Source organism: Pungitius pungitius, chromosome 3 (assembly GCF_949316345.1).
Source record: "Pungitius pungitius chromosome 3, fPunPun2.1, whole genome shotgun sequence".
Classification (NCBI taxonomy): domain Eukaryota; kingdom Metazoa; phylum Chordata; class Actinopteri; order Perciformes; family Gasterosteidae; genus Pungitius; species Pungitius pungitius.
In genome coordinates this window covers 18,691,377-18,709,346 of record NC_084902.1, presented here as the reverse complement: position 1 = coordinate 18,709,346, position 17,970 = coordinate 18,691,377, and the positions used below count along the sequence as shown (strand labels likewise).

At 40.8% G+C, this 17,970-nt stretch overlaps 1 protein-coding gene across 1 annotated transcript; it reads left to right on the top strand.

Moving 5' to 3' along the window:
• The first annotated feature begins 307 nt into the window (after positions 1-307).
• tbx4 (T-box transcription factor 4) lies at positions 308-15,874 on the top strand. The gene is made up of 8 exons (XM_037466543.2): positions 308-448; positions 644-738; positions 8,630-8,749; positions 10,477-10,624; positions 13,642-13,794; positions 14,031-14,119; positions 14,332-14,558; positions 14,665-15,874. Exons 1-8 carry the CDS (start codon positions 308-310, stop codon positions 15,315-15,317), a joined length of 1,626 nt encoding a protein of 541 aa, XP_037322440.2. The 3' UTR covers positions 15,318-15,874.
• The last annotated feature ends 2,096 nt before the right edge of the window (positions 15,875-17,970 follow it).

Here is a 17,970-nt window from a genome sequence, read left to right as displayed (position 1 = left end):
GGTATTACTTATTATTACTAGTTTCATAATTCATCTTTCTTGTGTACTCCTTTTCCTTTCTACATGAATATAGATTATGTACAAGTTGGTAACCTAGACTGTGATAGCTCATGCTAACAGTCCTGGCCTGAGGCCAGCAGCCCCTCGCCTATTGGAGAAGCTCTACAAACACATGCAGAAGTCTGAATACGTGTGCTTGAGCCCAGCTTCCCAGTGACTAATGGTGCAGTTCAGTGTTCTCTCTTTCTGCTTTCACAGCCACTCACAGATAACTCTGACAGCTGAGTATTTTTCTGATCCTGCAGAGATGCTGCAGGAGAAGCTTTCAGCTGTGACGGATGAATGTTTGAGGGTCCAGTCCGGTGGGGAGACGGATCTGCTTCCAGAACATTCCCCACTGGGCCTCTCTACAGCTCCCACCATTCTCAGCTCCACTGAGCCCAACCAGGTACACATGGAGTCAACATGGCTGCAGCTTTTAGACTATAATACGGAGGGATAATTCTCCACATAGTTAGCACTTCATTAAATGGAATGATGAATGTTTATTTACAGTAATTTAATGTTATTTTGATAACAATGCACTGATGAGGGTTAGTTTGGTCCGTGTGTGAGTGTATGAGAGATTTCTGCTCTCTTTCAGAAAATTGAGAACATTAAGGTTGCTCTTCATGAGAGAGAGCTGTGGAAGAAGTTTCATGAGGCCGGCACAGAGATGATCATTACTAAAGCAGGAAGGTCAGTAACACACACGATTTTGGAGTTCTTATTCATTAAATTTGTATGTTGTCACGTCATTTTTAATGTTAATGTGTATGTTTAATTACTTGTTATAGTAGTACAATGCATCACTTTAAAAGATGGGTGCAGGGTGCTATGATTAATTACACACACACACACACGTACACGGCCTTTAGTGTCATGCCCAAAGACACTTCAGCATGTGGACTGGAGGAACCGAGGACCGAACTACTGACATTGCATATCCTATTATAACCAAACCTGTTCGTACTCTTCATAAGATTGTGGAAAGTTACAGACGGTGATACTTAGGTGATGGATTTACCACATAAAATGAATCTTTAACCTTTCTGTTACCGTAACATAAAGCAGTTATAACTTTGTCAAACAGAAATGTCCGGCTGCGGGACTATATAATTGAAAACACAAATGAATGCTAGGCTTTTGGATTTAATGCGACCCGAGGATTAGATAGTGAGGCCTTTGGACATTAACCAGAGAATGAGTACATTCTCCGCCTCTCATTCCTCATGGGATGTTTTTTTTTCCAGTAGAAAAATGTAAGAGGTCACCACACTTTTTTCCTTAATGCTGCATAACTATAAGAGATGGGCTTTCCCTTGTCCTGCTGATGAAGTGGGCTCTGAATCCCTAAAGCCCTTTGAAGCGTTGTGCAGCTGTGCTGGGAGACTTGTCTGGGTTTACCTCCAGTACTGCAGTCTGCCATAGCCATGCTGAAGGTCACACAAATATGGGCTCCATCCTCCAGAAGCAAAAGCAAAGGCTCTGAAGATGAACTCTCGCTTAATGATCGCTGGACTGAATTATTTAAGTATGTTACGAAGAGTGCATTCAAGCTTGTTAACACGGTAAAACGCAATGGGCCATGTTAAAATGTGAACGTTAAACCAGTAAAACACTGTAATCTTGCATTAAATCAGACATTTGAGTAGATGATTCTGTCAATTATAGTATATATATTTTATATGTATACACTGTAAAAAATTGCTAGTTTTATCCTGTGTTGAGCAGTAAGCTGTAAGCTGCTATAAAAATATTTTACACTAATGTATAGTGTATTCACTCAAAGATTACAGTAACAATTTACTGTGAAAATCAGAGAAACAAGTTGTGTACTGTAGAAAAACACAGTAGTTAAAAAAGTACTGTAGAATACCCCTCACCAAATCACAGTTACCAAAAATGACTGTGGAAAACCACAGTAACAAGTTGTGTATTGTATAAAAACACAGTAACAAGTTGTGTAATGTATAAAAACACAATTACAAGTTGTGTATTGTATAAAAACACAGTAACCAATAAGGTACTGCAGAAATTCACAGTAACAAGTTGGGTACTGTATTAAAAGACAGTAATCAAAAAGGTACAATGGAAAAACAGAGTAACCAAAATTTACCATAGAATATCACAGTAGAAAGTTGTGTACTGTATAAAAACACAGTAACCAAAAAGGTACCATAGAACATCCAAGTAACTAGTTGTGTATTGTTGTCTACTGTATAAAAGAAAGGTAAATAAAAAAGGTACTATAGAAAAACACAGATAGCATTTCTCTGATAGCATGTTGGGGTTTAAATGTCAGATTTGTAGTCCAGCAAAGTGTCCTCCCTTATTATATTCTGATTGAGATACCACTCAGCCTCCTGTTGCAAGCAATCCGAAAGTATGCTTATACCATGCTGGTATAAGGGTAATGATGGTGAAGCTATAATAAACAGGGTCCGTGGTTAGCTTGTCCTACCTCGCTTTCAATGCCCCAGGTTACCATATCCACCACGCAGGATGGAGGCAGAATGGCAGATGGCTCACTGGGGGTTTCCTTGGCCTCGAACTGGTGAAAGGGCATCTGGTTTCCCATTCTTTGAGAGTGAAATTAAAGTGGTTTAAGAACATTGCCCCACAGGCTTAACTTTTTACCTCTTTGCTGTTCAGATGTATTCCAGATTCTTATGGTTGGTTCATGCAATAAACGGTTGGTCGGCTCCAAACAGTGTCTCCATTCCTAGAGCGCCAGTTTAAGGGCCAATAGCTCCCGGTTGCCGACTTCATAGTTCCTTAAAGGACCCAGCGTATGCCCATTTTACCACAAGTTGATATGGTTCCTTGGGGTCTTAATGAAATGTCAGTAACATGACTAACAGTGTCAGTGGTCAAAATACCACAAGGATAATTTAAAGCACCCTTTTTACCCTGTCTAAATCAGCCTCCCACAGTGACCCTTTTCGAGTGCAGGTTCCTTTAAATGCATTTAAATCCTTTTAAATTGGTAATGAGCCAGCTCCCCCCTCCTCCTCTCCCCTTTGTGCAGACCGGGCCACATGTGAGTAGCGTGGTGCGTTGGGAACCACGAGGTTGGTGGTTCGAATCTCAGCTGCTCCATGTGTCATGTCGAAGTGTCCCCGAGCAAAACACCTAATTGCTCCCCAGGCAAAATGTAAACCATGGGTTAAAATGCAATGTAAGTCGCTCTAGATGAAAGCGTGAGCTGAATGACATGTAATGTAATGCAGATCTGTGCAGCCGACCACAGCGCATCTTGAGGGATTCATTTGCTTCATTCTGCTAGCAAGCTATTCCAAGTATATCTGAGCTTTGCAAAAACAAAGTCAAGTGCTGAGATGGATGAGATGGCCAAGTACCTGTAACAGAGACTCCCATTTCATAGTGACAAGATAATTATAAGAAAGCTCATTCGCAGTCACTCAAGCATGATGTTTCTGACGTACAACAACCATAACAAATCGTGGGAGTTGTTTTTTTCCAGAGTTTTGGGGGCAGTAGACATGCCAGATACCCAAAATAACGTGTAAAAGCAATAAAAAAGTGGAATTCAAAGATCAAGCAAGATAAAGATAGTTTGAACATAGAGGAAATTAGTGGAAAGGGTGGAATCGGTTCTTACTGGTAATGCCGTTGAAGCCACAGAATCAATGCAGGGGCGTAGTGTTTTGTCCTTCTTCCCAACGAAAAAGAAACTGGATCCCGCGGGAGTAAAGAAGGGACAAATGTAAAGTTTCATCGCCTCGGCCTCTGGGGCACATAGCGAGTAGATGTGTTCCTTGGGAGCACATGCTCTGGCGAGAAGTCAGATGGAGCAATCAAATACAGCCGATGAGAGGGATGAGAGGTAGCATGGTCCTTGTTGAACACAGAGAGGACCGCAGAAATGTCCGTAGCCTCTCTTTAGGAGAGGCAGATAGGAGACAAGACGTGTGGCAGTAGATGCTCCACCCAACTATGGACCCTGTCAGCTCAGTTCATATTTTTGTTATGTTATGTTTCTGTAACCCGGGCCACCCAAGAATGTCACAAAATAGGGGGCGGCCGTCTAGGGCATCAGCAAATAAGGGAGCCAATGATAATTGGAGTTGCTCTGCCAGTCTACGATCAATAAAGCTCTCATCTGCTCCTGAGTCAATGAACACTGCTAGTTCCAAAGAGTCCGTGGGGAAAACGGGAGAGGGTGCGTACCAGGTCTGGGAGGAAGAGTTCGGCTCACCAGTAATCCTCCTCCTACTGGTGAGCCGGATCTTTTGATGGACATCTAAAACGGAGGTGCTTCAGCTGGCCGCAGTACAGTACAGAAATCTAGGTAGAACGGAAATTTCGGGTGGACAGAAAGACATAGTCAGCCAAGCCTTCAAATCCTAAACAAGCAAGAGTCTACAGCCAGGAGCTGAACTGAGGCCCACCAGCGCTTTGAGGTAAATGCTCCTGATTCCATGCTGATGCTAACACACAGACAAACCAATGTCCACATGTTGCACCTAACCATAGGCTTCATTTGTCTTTGTGATGGACATCATAATCATTGATTTCTGAGGCCAGTAAATGTACAATGTTTTAGTAAGTCATTTTGAGGGCAGTCTCTGTACATTACAGGTCAGTAATAACATGGTAGCAGCATTATGTATAGATAGCATTATGTATAGTTATTTGAGTACTCTCAGACTGAAACCTATTAGATAAGGAGCGCAAAACAATGCTTGATAATGATTAAATATAGCAAGAGCCTTTTATTATAGTCATATATCAATAACAACATGGTAATGATTGCAATGTTTGGTTAGCTGTAGATAAAGGGGTAATAAAAATGATTATGAAAAGGTAATATAGGTTAAAATTAATTAATGCTAATTTAATAACATGTATATATGTTATTATGCAATTAATTCTCTCTAGAGTATGTATAAACATACTGTGTAAATGATATGATTAAGCTTATTACCCTGGTACACAATATTTCAGTGGGCTATTACCACATTCCTTTCTAGATGTTTGCTTTGTTAAAACTTGGGAAAATACACAGTATTAAGTAAAGAGGGTTGAGGGGGAAAGGAGTCTGTGTGTTCTGTGTACCAAAAGACATTACAACTTTGCAGTAAGATGTTTAATATGTATTCCAACATGAAAACAAGCAGTAAATAACTCTTTGACAATATTATTTTTATCACCTGTATAATCACATCAATTCAGTTTAACATAAATATATATAAAATAAAATAAACTGTATGTCCGTCGTCTCGCCCGCCTGAATGGTGATAAAATCTGTGCTCATTACTTCCTCCAGAATGTCATCCACCTGGCGATACCAGCCTGAACGAGAACGCGCATGCTTGGGTCAAAACCAACGTTGCCCCAGGCCGAGTCTAATTACCGATTGGCTAAATTGTATGTCACACATTTTTTTATTTTATCAGAAATTAGCTACAGTGCTTCTTAGGCCTTTTGCGGGCAATTGTGAGCTTGTCCCTATGCAGCTTAAACATGCATGAAGACAGGAGATGCGTATGACAGGTACGGACAGAACTGCTGGGGACCGCTTAATAAACAGGCTCCAAACAACTATAGATATATTGTGTTTTAATGGAAATAAGAAAAGAAATGGAAGAAATGGAACTTGTGCTGGTTAAGTTCCAAGATCAGATTTGTTAAAAATAGAACATTTAAAATATGATGCATTTTTACTCCTAAAACTTCCCAAAATTGATATAATTATTGGATGGTACAATCTATGAAATTGTGTTTCAATCTCAGGAATATTGGGTGTCCTAGGGATCCTAAAGGCTCTGACTCAGTGGTTTCCAAAGTTGGTGTCCAATATATTTTCACGCTAACCGGGTTGCCATAGTAACACATTGCACACTTTTCAGGTGCACAGTGGTCTGGAAATATGGTCTGGAAATATTTGTATATAGAGCAGATGATTATATTAATAATATCATATGATAATTACATCTAAGCCCCAAGTACATGATAGGACAGTTACACATTGAGCATTTTATATTAAAAATTCCATAAAAAGAAAGTCAAAAATAAAATAAGATTTAAACCTATTTCATCAGCGTATTGTGAAACGGGGTGCACTGAACAAAACAAATCTTGATAAAGGGGTCACCTGGTCTAAAAAGCGTTTGGGTCCCACAGTGGGAACATGTGAGGAGAGGAGGCAGGCCGGCATGCAGGGAATTCCACATTTTCCTGACACTCTGAGCTGAAACTTGCTCGGCCCACCGCCATGCAGCACCTAGCTGAGACGGGTGGACTTGTTATTGTGACTGTCATTGTGCAGGCGTAATCCTCCCTCTTCAAAGCACCAAGTGCAGCTCTTCCCTCACTCTCCCTCTTTGTACACAGCCCGTCAAAAGGGCAGCGGCGGGTTGATAAGAGAAATCCGGCGCCCACAATAGGCCGAGTCTACTAGGTTGCGGCGTTTACTCATCCCCCTCCTCAACCTCCCAACACTCCTTTTGATCTCGCCGTGGTACTGGAGATTCCTAGAGAGGGAATGGATCACTGCAGGGCCTAAACATGTGGGATTGTTAAGAGAAGCAGCTGGCTGTGCACAGAAACACACACACACGCCCTGACACTGATATCATACACACTCTCTCCGACTTCCATTTCTCATGCTCCTCTTAAACTCACCCACTTAGTCACACCACAGCATGTATATGCATGCCATCATGCTGTCTGACTTTGACCATCAGCTGACTAGAATTGCAAAACCTTTTCCACACTTTAGTTAAAAGCAATACATTATATATATATATATATATATATATTTTTCTATAGCCCAAAAATCACAAATTACAAATTTGTCTCAGAGATTCGACATCCTATGTCCCAAACCCTCACATCGGCACAGGACAAATTCAATGGAGAGAAACACACAGTAAGTTTGCAACCTTTTGCAAATTAAATCCAGCTACCATTAGTCATGTTTGACATGTGGGGAGAAAAAAAACATTTGTAGCTGACATATAATAAAAAATTGTCTAAGAGAGACAGTGGAGGTACAGCAAATGGATGGATGGAAATCACACAATTGTTTTTACATACATTGGGTTTATAATGTGCTTACAGGGCTTAATTAGAGTAAATGAAATGTTATTGATTCCTTTTCACAAGGAGTGACAAAATGCAACATTGCAACATGTTTCTAACAAAAACCTTGTTGGATTTCCTGGAACACCCTGATTGTTTTGTAAATTACCAAAACATAACCCCTGTACTGAGATGTAAATGTAGGCAGGGGGCAAATCATTGTGTCTCTACCTCACTCTAGTATGAACTTTCTGAATACAAATGCTATTTCTTAGATGATGTCAGCTGACATGTTATACAACCTAGTTAGCAGCATCTTTGATTCTGGAACAATGTTGAGTTAGTATTCTAACAAAGACACATATTGATTCAACACCATTCATGTGTGTATGCTATTGTGATGCGTCAGGTTCATCTGTCCAGCTAGACAGCTGACGCGTGAGCAGCAGCAGAGCCCTTCTCTAGATAGTTATGACCGTATCACACAAATCCGAGGGCCACATGTGTTGACACAGGCCTCCGTCTGCTCCATCTCTATGCTATGAATGGAGCCAGAAATGAGCTTGGCTCTGCTTTGAATGTTCCTCTGAGATTAACCTGTCTTTCAGTGAGGATGATACCAGGACTGATCTCTCCTTCTGATTGGATTTAAAGCCAGGGAGAGAGATTTAAATTACCTGCCCTCAATCCCTTCTCTCTCTCCTATGTGAGGGAGTATTTACAGTAACATGATCAGATGGTGTCAGGCACTATGATGCTTTTGAAGAAGAGCATCTGCACCAATGGGAACAGCAAGTATGCATGAAGGGGTTTTGATGCTATGCTAATTTCCCAGAGAGCATGCAATGCCTTTCATGAGAGTGTTTTAACTTGTTTCCTTGGGCGCCACTGTCAGATAGACTGAAGTCCTTTTTGACCAGAGCCTTTAGTGCAATGACGATTCAGCTATCTAAACTATTGTCCAATCGCGGGTGCCATTAAAAACCACTTAGATCTTTATAAGAGGCACTGAGCCCTTGGCTAAATTTCCTCTGGCATTGATGGGATGAAAAAGTTTTTGGTTCCCAGAAGGGGTCAGGAAAGGTAGCTCCCTTCATGTGTTTTATGGCTTTAGTCTTTCCCCTACCATTATAACAGGGGCCACCCTCCCCCCCTGAAAAAGTCTGGAATAAAATAAATGAATGTTTTTTTCTCCCACGCAGGGCAGACACATGCGCAAATATGTTTGTGTATGTTGCAGTTTTGGGCTTGAGATAAATAAAAATAAGTTGAGGAAAAGTATTTTCAGGTTGAATATAGTTTTCACTTATTTCTAATTAAACTAATTTTTTTGAATAAGATTTATATTTTTTAATTCTTCATATATATATATATATTTTTTGATAAACACTTTATTATATTTTTTTGGTTGCAGATTAGATATTTTTCACTTTTTTGAAACTTGAAAATAAGATAATTCCATGAGGATACTTAATTTGCACACGCTTGTTTTTAACGGCCCCATTCATTTCTGACACCTTTCCTTTAAATTTTTCCACAGGAGGATGTTCCCCAGCTACAAAGTTAAAGTAACTGGGATGAACCCTAAAACTAAATACATCCTACTTATTGACGTTGTTCCTGCTGATGACCATCGCTACAAGTTCTGTGATAACAAGTGGTAAGGTTGATTTTTGATTATTTTTGTTGAAGATGGCCCGAGTCCTACAGACTTTCTTAGCAGTTAAGCACATTGTAGCTACTTGAATAACAATATGCCTAGGCACCAAGGGTGAAAGTCGTTTTTATTTCTTGGTGGTACTATGATACGTCATGATACGTCAGTGACGTCACACGTGACATTTAGCCTCTTCTGGGTCCAAGCGCTCCGATCTAATGTCGTTGCATTTTATTCTTAGTCATTGTCTTGGGGCCCCAAGCCAGCTCGGCGGGCGCCCCAAGCAGTTGCTTGATTTGCTTGCCTTGTTGCGACGGGACTGTGCGTGTGTCGTAATTTCTTCCCAGTAAGGCGCACCGGGAAGAAATTTCTTACCGGTGCGCCGTACCAGCCAGTACCGGCTTACTTTCACCACTGCTAGGCACGGACAGTAGTTAACTTAGGCACGGTGGGCAATTAACGGGCTGAGACCTCCGGTTCCATATTACTTTCCAACCATTATTACCAGACAAAACCAAACACAGAAGAATGGATTCCAATCAAATATGTATTTCACCATATTCAAAAATATGGATTTCTAGAATATCTGAGCATGTCACCTGCTATATGTTTAAACATTAGGGATAGGTATCTATCTATCAACTATGCTCAAGTTATTCAATATTTAACTATAAACCTTTGTTCGCTGGTTTGACGATTTGTATCTGTCTCTAAGTCAGGCCTGCAATTGACAGGCAACCAGGGGTGTACCCTGTCGGTCGCCCGATGCTACAATAAGCAGCAGAGAAGATGAATGACTAATTAATTCAATGACACGGAATATGCACTTAATGATATCATGGAATAATATCCAATTAGACCGGTCATGACGTGGCCCTAATCTATAGGGTAGTCTGAAGACTTTATATTTAGCAAAGAATGGACTCATCAGCAAGTTTTTGCACCCATAACAAGTTAATCTGGCCCTGAAAATGGCCCGTAGTTTGTAAATCCATACGTCACTGCGAAGGGCAAAATGTTCTGCCTTCCTTCTGCACCTCATGATCGGAGGGACAGTCCTAACGTGTGCGTGAGGCCTCAGTCACTTGGTTACCACCATTTGGTCCATTTACCAAAGATGCCACGCAAAATCATAGTAGACCTAGACTTTCCATGTATTTTTTATTTCAAATTCTAATTTCAATTATTGTATAAGAGCCAATAATAGAAGCCTGGCATAGTTTAAAAGATATGTGTTACTAGACATGTTCATTGACCACATCTCCTTTCTGCAGGGTACAGTCAAGACACTAGTCAAAGACAAAAGCTGCTGCACTGAGTTCAGTATTTTGAAGTGGCATTCACATTTCCAATAGGTGGGCAAAACGTTTTGCATGGAGAAGACTACAAATATTTGCTGCTGATCTTGGGGCACGGCCTACAGATGGTGGGTTTTGGTGTTCCTCAGCAACACCTTGGAGAAGCATAGTTAGTACGATGTATTAGCCGAGGCCACCTCCTTCAAGGATTAAGTACAGTCAGAATTGAGAGCAGTAGTGTTGTACACCTCTCTATTGCAGCGTTACGGTAAAGCAGACTTAATTCATGTGGTGACAGGGACAAATAGTTGTGAGCTATGTTATTTACATGTTAAATAGCATTAGCTTTTTTAAACAGCTGGAGGTCACATTACTTTTTTCTTTTCTTTTCCTATCACAGTTTGTTTCTTCATGTTTGTCCATATTTTTTAGGATGGTGGCTGGCAAAGCTGAGCCAGCAATGCCAGGCAGACTCTATGTGCACCCTGATTCCCCCGCCATAGGAGCTCACTGGATGAGGCAACTGGTGTCGTTTCAGAAGCTCAAGTTAACAAACAATCACCTGGACCCTTTTGGGCATGTGAGTACCTGCAGATATTTTTTATTACTATTTCTATTCTCATTATTCCAATGGTAAATGATATAATTAGAACCAATATCAATATCAATTGAATCACCAAGATGTGCCTTGGAGGTAAAATGTGTCATTTTCCAAAAAGAGGGTGGACGGTTCGATCCTCCAGTCCACCGTGGAAGTATTTAACCGGTTGCTAGCACTACAGGTAATGTTAGGGGCTCACCAAAGACAGCAGATCAATCCTCAGTACAAGATGGGGGGCAATCCAAGCAATGGTCGCCAAGCTGAAGTCCAACATTGCGATGCCTAATGTGGCCGAAAACATGAAGAAAATACTAGAGCAAATCAAGTCCTATTCAAGATCAATGTCTTTTCAACTTAAAATGGTGAGTGTTGATGATCTGCCCTGTAAAATACAGTTAGAGAACAGGCCTACTGAACAAAATGAAACTTAAAGATGTAAAGTGAAATCTTTTTTTAGATTATAGAGCTAAGGCGTTAAGTGTGAAATACTTTCTAAAATTCCTTTTGCTTTCAAGATAATGTATATTCGTTTTCACATTTATCTACACCTCCAAAACTTTATACACTGCTGAAAATTCATGACTGGACGGAACTTGTTCAGACAAAAAATCCCACCTGATGTGAGAAGAAACATTCAGCTCGTGATAACATTTTATATGAAACATTTGCAAAATGCAAAAAGGTAAAGGTGTTTTTTTAGATTTCTGAAGGAAAGCATAAAAGAAACTAAGGAGGCCGTGGCTGCGTAGTGATGTGAAGAGTATGAATTTGGCAGCGCTCCCCAGGGGGGCTTAAGGATAGCTTGTCTGATGCCATCCCATCAATGGGCGGGCTCATTAGGTTCATAACCTCTCAGATCCGTGGCAGGGCCTGCTGTCAGATCCAGTTGAGTGCCTGGCCAGTGATAAGGGCGAGTAATGAGGGGCGTGTGTGTTTGAGGCCAGGCAGAGCCCCGACGACGCCAAGATCGGGAGGTGTGTAGTAGAGCAGGTCTTCTCAATGTAGAGTAAAGGAACTCCCATTCAGCATGGGTTACAAAATGACTAATCCAACTATAATTCACACTGCCTGTTCTATGCTTAACCAGCTTAGTATCTCAAAGAATGTCGTCCATCTTAGACAAAACAACTTTTACCCATTGACAGTAATGTAGGGAAGTATTATGACTTTTATCATCCAATATTGAAGTCCAAGTCTGGTTGGGTCATTACATGACATGATTACATTCAAGATTCTAATCACTTATCTGTATCAGGAATATTAAAGAAGATGAAAGCAAATACCTTCTTTAGCTCTTTGTGGATCTGAGGACGGCTTTCCTGATCACTTCCTTCAGACAGTCACTCAAGATCCTTCAGTATCACCCTCCAATAACAGACAGACCGCAGAGCAGACAAAGGGTCAACAAAAGGACCTCTGGCAAACCAGCCAATAGCTGGTAATCTGTGCCTCCCCAGACTGCCACGACAACAGGAGCATGTGAGCACAGGGCCATTCGCTGCTCCCTGTGCCCTGTTCAACCTCTGCTTCTCTTTGAGAGACCCCTGAGAGACTCCTAGGGAGAGTCTTTGGAAAACGAAGAGGGGAGCCAAAGTGAAGCGCTTGATGTTCATCAGCATTGACAGAGCTGGACTAGTGATGACCCTGCCTTACTGTTGCTAACGCTTCACTGGGCACAGCAGTCGGCTGTAGTGAGCGGGCTGATGCGAGTGAGCAGACCTGCAGCCACCCATGCAACCTAAACACTATGCACGCTCAGCACATGTCATCTGCTATCCGAACACACAACACATTTAGATTTCAGATCAAGTGTGTTGGAGATGAGAAATGCATCAAACAGATCTAATCCAAAAACTTTGCACAAGACTTGGTTCCAATGAGGAATTCAGCAGGTAAGATGGTGGTAACATGAATGGTATCCAATGCAATAAAAGTAACGACAAAGACAGCCATAAACACACTCATTTTACGTATTGGTCCGTGTTCTTTAGAATAGTGAAAGTGTGATTTTGAACATGTAACTTATGGTTCAATGCTATACATGTACTGAGGATAAAAAGTTTAGATTAGATAGTTAGACATGACACAATCTTAATAGTTTATTTTTACAAAGATGCAATTTTTGTGCACAGCATACTCACCAATATTGTGGCAAACATTTCAAAATGACATAAAATTACATATCTAAATGAAATGTCAGTAACTTGATCCAATCCATGATATTTCACTAAACCTAACCTAGACTTCATGTGGCCTAATCTCTTAATCATTTTTTTTAATTGACATTGGTAACTTTGTGTTTCAAATAATTAATCAGAATGAAAAAAGGGTTTGCCATAAACGTCATTGGGAATCTTGTTTAGTTGTAAGGGAACGTCATTTAGTTGAGAACAGAGTTGTTCTTGTTTACTGGGCCATTTTCAGTGTTTCCCCTGTGCTTAACCTGCTCGGACAAGTTAACACTGAATACTAAACACTACAACGAGAGCAAATTATTTAGGTAATGTTGGGATGTTGTGCAGTTCATTTTTCAAGCACCTATGTACGTAGACTCTAACCTCAAGGGAAATGTGCTGAGGAATTGATTTCATTATCATGAGCTTTAGAATTATGTCCTAGGGCATTAACTCATATCAGTCTCAATGTAGTAATTGGATTCACTGAATAGTAGTAACAGCCTATGCTGCTGTACGAAAACAAAGTTTACTCCATATCCTGGAGAGAGTGGCAAAAATATATAGCCGAGTGTCCCAACCTTAAAGGAGTTTGTAATTGTTTAGTGGAATGTCTCTTGTTGCCATTACACTGCTAGTACGTCAGCAACTGCAAAACTTCAACTGTGGAATTTAGTACTTTACACTTTAAGCCAGTAAACATTGTCAATTTCTTCGCCAGCTAGTTATGAAAAAAAGTTATACTACACACTAGTGGCTGTTGATAGACTGTTGTCTTAAGAAGTGAAAATAAAATGTGTAATCTTCTCTTTCCCTTCCTAGATCATCCTGAACTCTATGCACAAGTACCAGCCCAGGCTACACATAGTCAAAGCCGATGAAAACAATGCCTTTGGATCCAAGAACACTGCCTACTGTACTCATGCCTTTAATGAGACAGCCTTCATCTCGGTAACCTCTTACCAAAACCATAAGGTAAAGCACCTATGAAATACAATTCATGCAATATCATCAGTTTTAGACAAACAAGAGTAACATTGATTGTGTTATTTCATTTTTGAAAAAAGTATGAAAGCTGAAATGGTAGTAAATGTTTCCAGGAGATTGTTTACAGCTCACCCATCCCCCAATTTAAAGAAACTTTCTGTAATAGTTTCATCTACCATTAGTTTGATACCAATGAAATCTTTGATGAAACATTTTTTTTCTAGATCACTCAGCTAAAGATAGAAAACAATCCATTTGCCAAAGGATTTCGGGGTAGTGAAGAAGGAGATCTACGCGTTTCAAGACTACAGGGGTAGGTTTACACAAAAAAGAAGCAGGAAAATAAGACAGGTCTTGTAAGATCATTTAGCCATTTGGAAGTCTCTCATAAACATCAGCAGTCCAGGAGATTTATTTTATGTTTCGATAAAAAAAAGATACCTTGCCTTCTTGACAGACCGTCTTGTGGAATTGGAAGTATGTCAGACGGATTCCTTTTTTCCTCCGTTGCTGCTTGTTATACAGAAAAGATTATCCAGTTATTTCAAAGAACATGGTTCGCCAGAGGCTCATCTCGTCACATAGCCACCTAGCAGGGAAGCTCGGACAAGGAGTTCTCCCGGGGCACCCTCAAGTGCGGTCCTCCTATCAGTATGAGACTCTGTCGAACTCAGACTCCCAAGATCCTATCTCGAGCCACTTCCCTCAGAGCCGAGATCCCAGCCTTCTGTACCACTGCTTTAAACACAGAGGTATGTTCACAGCTGTTGTTGTTTTATCTATTGTACAGAATATGACATTTCCATCACCTACTCCCTGGTTTAAATTAAAATATGCTTTTAACTGTATCATTTGCAGATAATGCCAGACACCTAGAGCTTGGATGTAAGCGGCCGTATTTGGAGACAGCATCTGTGGTCTCAGAGGAGCATTACCTTCGTTCAGCTTCTGCTTATGAGTCGCCGTTGATGTCTCATCCTTACTGCACAGAGGCAATTACCTCTAGAGAGGCTTGCATGTACGGTAGTATTGAGACGGAGTCTGCATCGGTAGTAGGGGACACGGATGACTTGGCCAACTCCTCTTCAATAAATTGCAACATGTGGGCTACGATGCAGCCCTACCCTCGCTATAGTATGGAGGGCGTCCCGTACCAGCCCTTCACTGCTCACTTCAGCAATGCTGCCACGGTCACTCCGGTACCGCATCCCACATCATCCATGGCATCTAGACCACAGGCTGATTTGGGTATCTACAACTCAGCTACGGTTCAGCGAGGTCTGCCTGTAATACCTCCTTCATCCTCCTCTTCATCTGTCTCTCCAGGCGTTTCAGGATCCAGAGAAAGGTCAGGCCATCCACCTTTGTACCAGAAGAAACCAGGGTCTCCACTCCGGCCTCACAGAGATTTCTCAGCCTATTCGACACAAAGCGCTCTATCTATCCGGGATCCATCCTATCAGTACCAAGTGGGGCTGAGTAGCGCTGGGACTCACTGGACTGACAGCTAATATGGACCCTTAGAGGAAACAGTTATGCCAGCGTACAAGTCTGAAATGAATCAAGGTCCAACACCCCACTTGTGGGCTGCTGATGCCAAGCAATGAGAGTGAAGTACAGCCGTGATCATTGCCAAAGCCTTTTATGGCCATACATTCTCACAGAAGCACTTTTACATGCATCACTGTGTGTAGTGAACAGTGCCCGACCTCTTTACTTATGCATATTGTAGCAATTGTACAGATACGATTGTTTTCAACACTCAAATGCAAAGTGCAGGTTTTCATTAATACCTCAATGTTTGTGGGAGGAAGCTGTAAAATACACAAAGCCTGACACTAACTGGCTAACAACAACTATCCAAAAAGTTGACCTGATGTAAAAATGAGGATAATTTTTCAGAATACACCATTGATGAGATCCACTTCTAGAGAATGAGAGGCCTAGATGTATTTACCTCTAGGGAATGATGGTTTCGTCATACCTTGTAGAGCTCCACGTAGATACAGCATGGTGATTGATTGTGGCTGCCATTATTATGTTGAATTTCTTAATGTCAACAAATTCAATGTAAGGAGAAGGGAGGGATTCAAGTATTGTTTTTTTCTTTGCCTGGCAGCAGGCACAGAAACCATGTAGGGTTGACTCAAAACATGGCTTGTTTTATTGTTTATTTATATATTTTTGGTTTGGGTATTTTCAGGGCATTTGTTGACAATAAGTAAAATATATACAATACCACCAGACTTGTAAAGTAGGTGGAGCTCGGGTCGATGGCCTCTTGGCATCACAGATGAAAAAAGTTATTGCAGTTTTGAGTCCTAATTATTCATATGTGCCAAAATACGTTTTGCTACTCTTTGATGTATCGGGTGAAAGTGCATTGAATCCATACAGAATGATCAACATTTTCTGACAATAACCGAGCAAAAATTTCATTGCGCTTTGACAGTAAGAATATAAAAAGTTCAATTACAGTCCTTTACCGTGATTTACATACAGATGAATTAAATCAAGTTAAAGATGAACTAAAATAACTTCCATTGTGAGATTGTTAGTCTGAAGGGTCTATTCAAATATCTTGTACAGGTCTATGCTAGTTGCGTGATACTTGCTCCAATGGTCCAAACTTGTGACTTGTGACAAACTATATTAAGGTGAAACAGGACAGCAACCAGATGCAGTCTTACAGGGCCGCTGTTAAGCCGTGGCGAGTGCTGGAAAAGAGAGCAGCACACAAATCCCACTCCCGAATGACTTACTTGGAATACAATCCGTGTAAGGAGTCGCAGGAAAGCTGAAAGAAAAGGTTCTGGCTAGCATTACAGTGAGTAGAGTTAGAGACTGCGTTGACCAGTACGGATAACCGGAGGATATGATTGCATGCATGCATTTGTGCATTGTCCCTTTATTCCATGTTTCATTAAAATATTTTTGGATATATTGACATTTTTGCACACCTGATGAATAAACATTTTCATACCTCTAAATGTTTGCTATATTCTATTCAAGAGTATCAGTACACTGCTTTACATAAAACTCACTTTGAAATTAAATTAAAGTGCAATTTATTTTAAGGTGTTTTATTATTAAGAAAGGGTTCATAAGATATTGTTTGTTTGAATTATCGATGTACAAGCCAAACCAAGATCTGGTTTTCTTGAATAATTTCAAAGATACTATACATGCACAGAAACCTGAAGTGTCTCAACAAGTCAATGAATTATTACAGCAACAGTTCGATCCCCGGCTTCGATTGTCCATGTCGACTTGTCCTTAACGCTTGACCCCAAAGTGCTAGTGCCGTGTGAATGATTCGCTAACCGTGGTGGGCAGGTGGCCCCTGGCACGGGAGTCCCTGTGATCAGTGTCAGTGGGTGGATGTCTGCATTATGACATGTAGTGTTGAAGCACTTTGAGTGGTCAGAAGACTAGAAAAGAGCTCTAAAAGTCTATTTTTATTTCCATGTCCGTGTACTGCCTATAGGAATGTGCAGTGCCACGCGCTTAACATTATGAAATGGTCTGTTAGTTTTAGGACACAAAAGTACTTGTTTAAGGACGGGAGAAGATCACAGTTTGTGATATAATAGGGATAATAATAACTCCCTTTAGTTAATTTTTCTGCATGTTGCACTTGTTGTAGAAGAAAAAGAAGCACTTACAGTATACTATCCACTCCAAATGTTGAACAGATCAATAAACAAAATTCAAGGTAAAGACAATGTAGGGACATTATCTTCTATTGCTTTCGCTCTCACAGAGCTCTCATTAGATCATGAGTTATGCTGATGGCAGGGTCCTGGGTCATGTCAGCACCTCTTTCTCTATCTTTTCTCAGCTGGAGATGCATTTCACTTGAAGGGAGGCTCTTCACAGAGCGCCCACTGAAATCAACAAATCCCCAGCCCGTTATCTTGGAATTCTGAGCCTTAACCTGCCTGATAATACTCATCATACATTCATTTAGCTGTCAAAGCACGGTTTCGGTCTTTAGTGTTATTGAATTGGATTCGCTGGAAGGGCCATTCCAGTATTTATGGAAATTGCATAGTTAGTCTTCCGTTTTGCTGACCCTTTTCAAATGAATCCTGTGAGTTTTTTTTGGTGAACTTAGATCAGCTTTCATAGATGTCAATAAGGCATCAAAATTAATTCAATTTT

Excerpts from the sequence above, each read along its gene's own strand:
- tbx4 (XM_037466543.2), top strand. The coding sequence starts at position 308 with ATGCTGCAGGAGAAGCTTTCAGCTGTGACGGATGAATGTTTGAGGGTC. Across the intron at positions 10,625-13,641 it reads ACCTGGACCCTTTTGGGCAT|ATCATCCTGAACTCTATGCA; the intron begins GTGAGTACCTGC and ends TTCCCTTCCTAG. Across the intron at positions 14,120-14,331 it reads CGCGTTTCAAGACTACAGGG|AAAAGATTATCCAGTTATTT; the intron begins GTAGGTTTACAC and ends CTTGTTATACAG.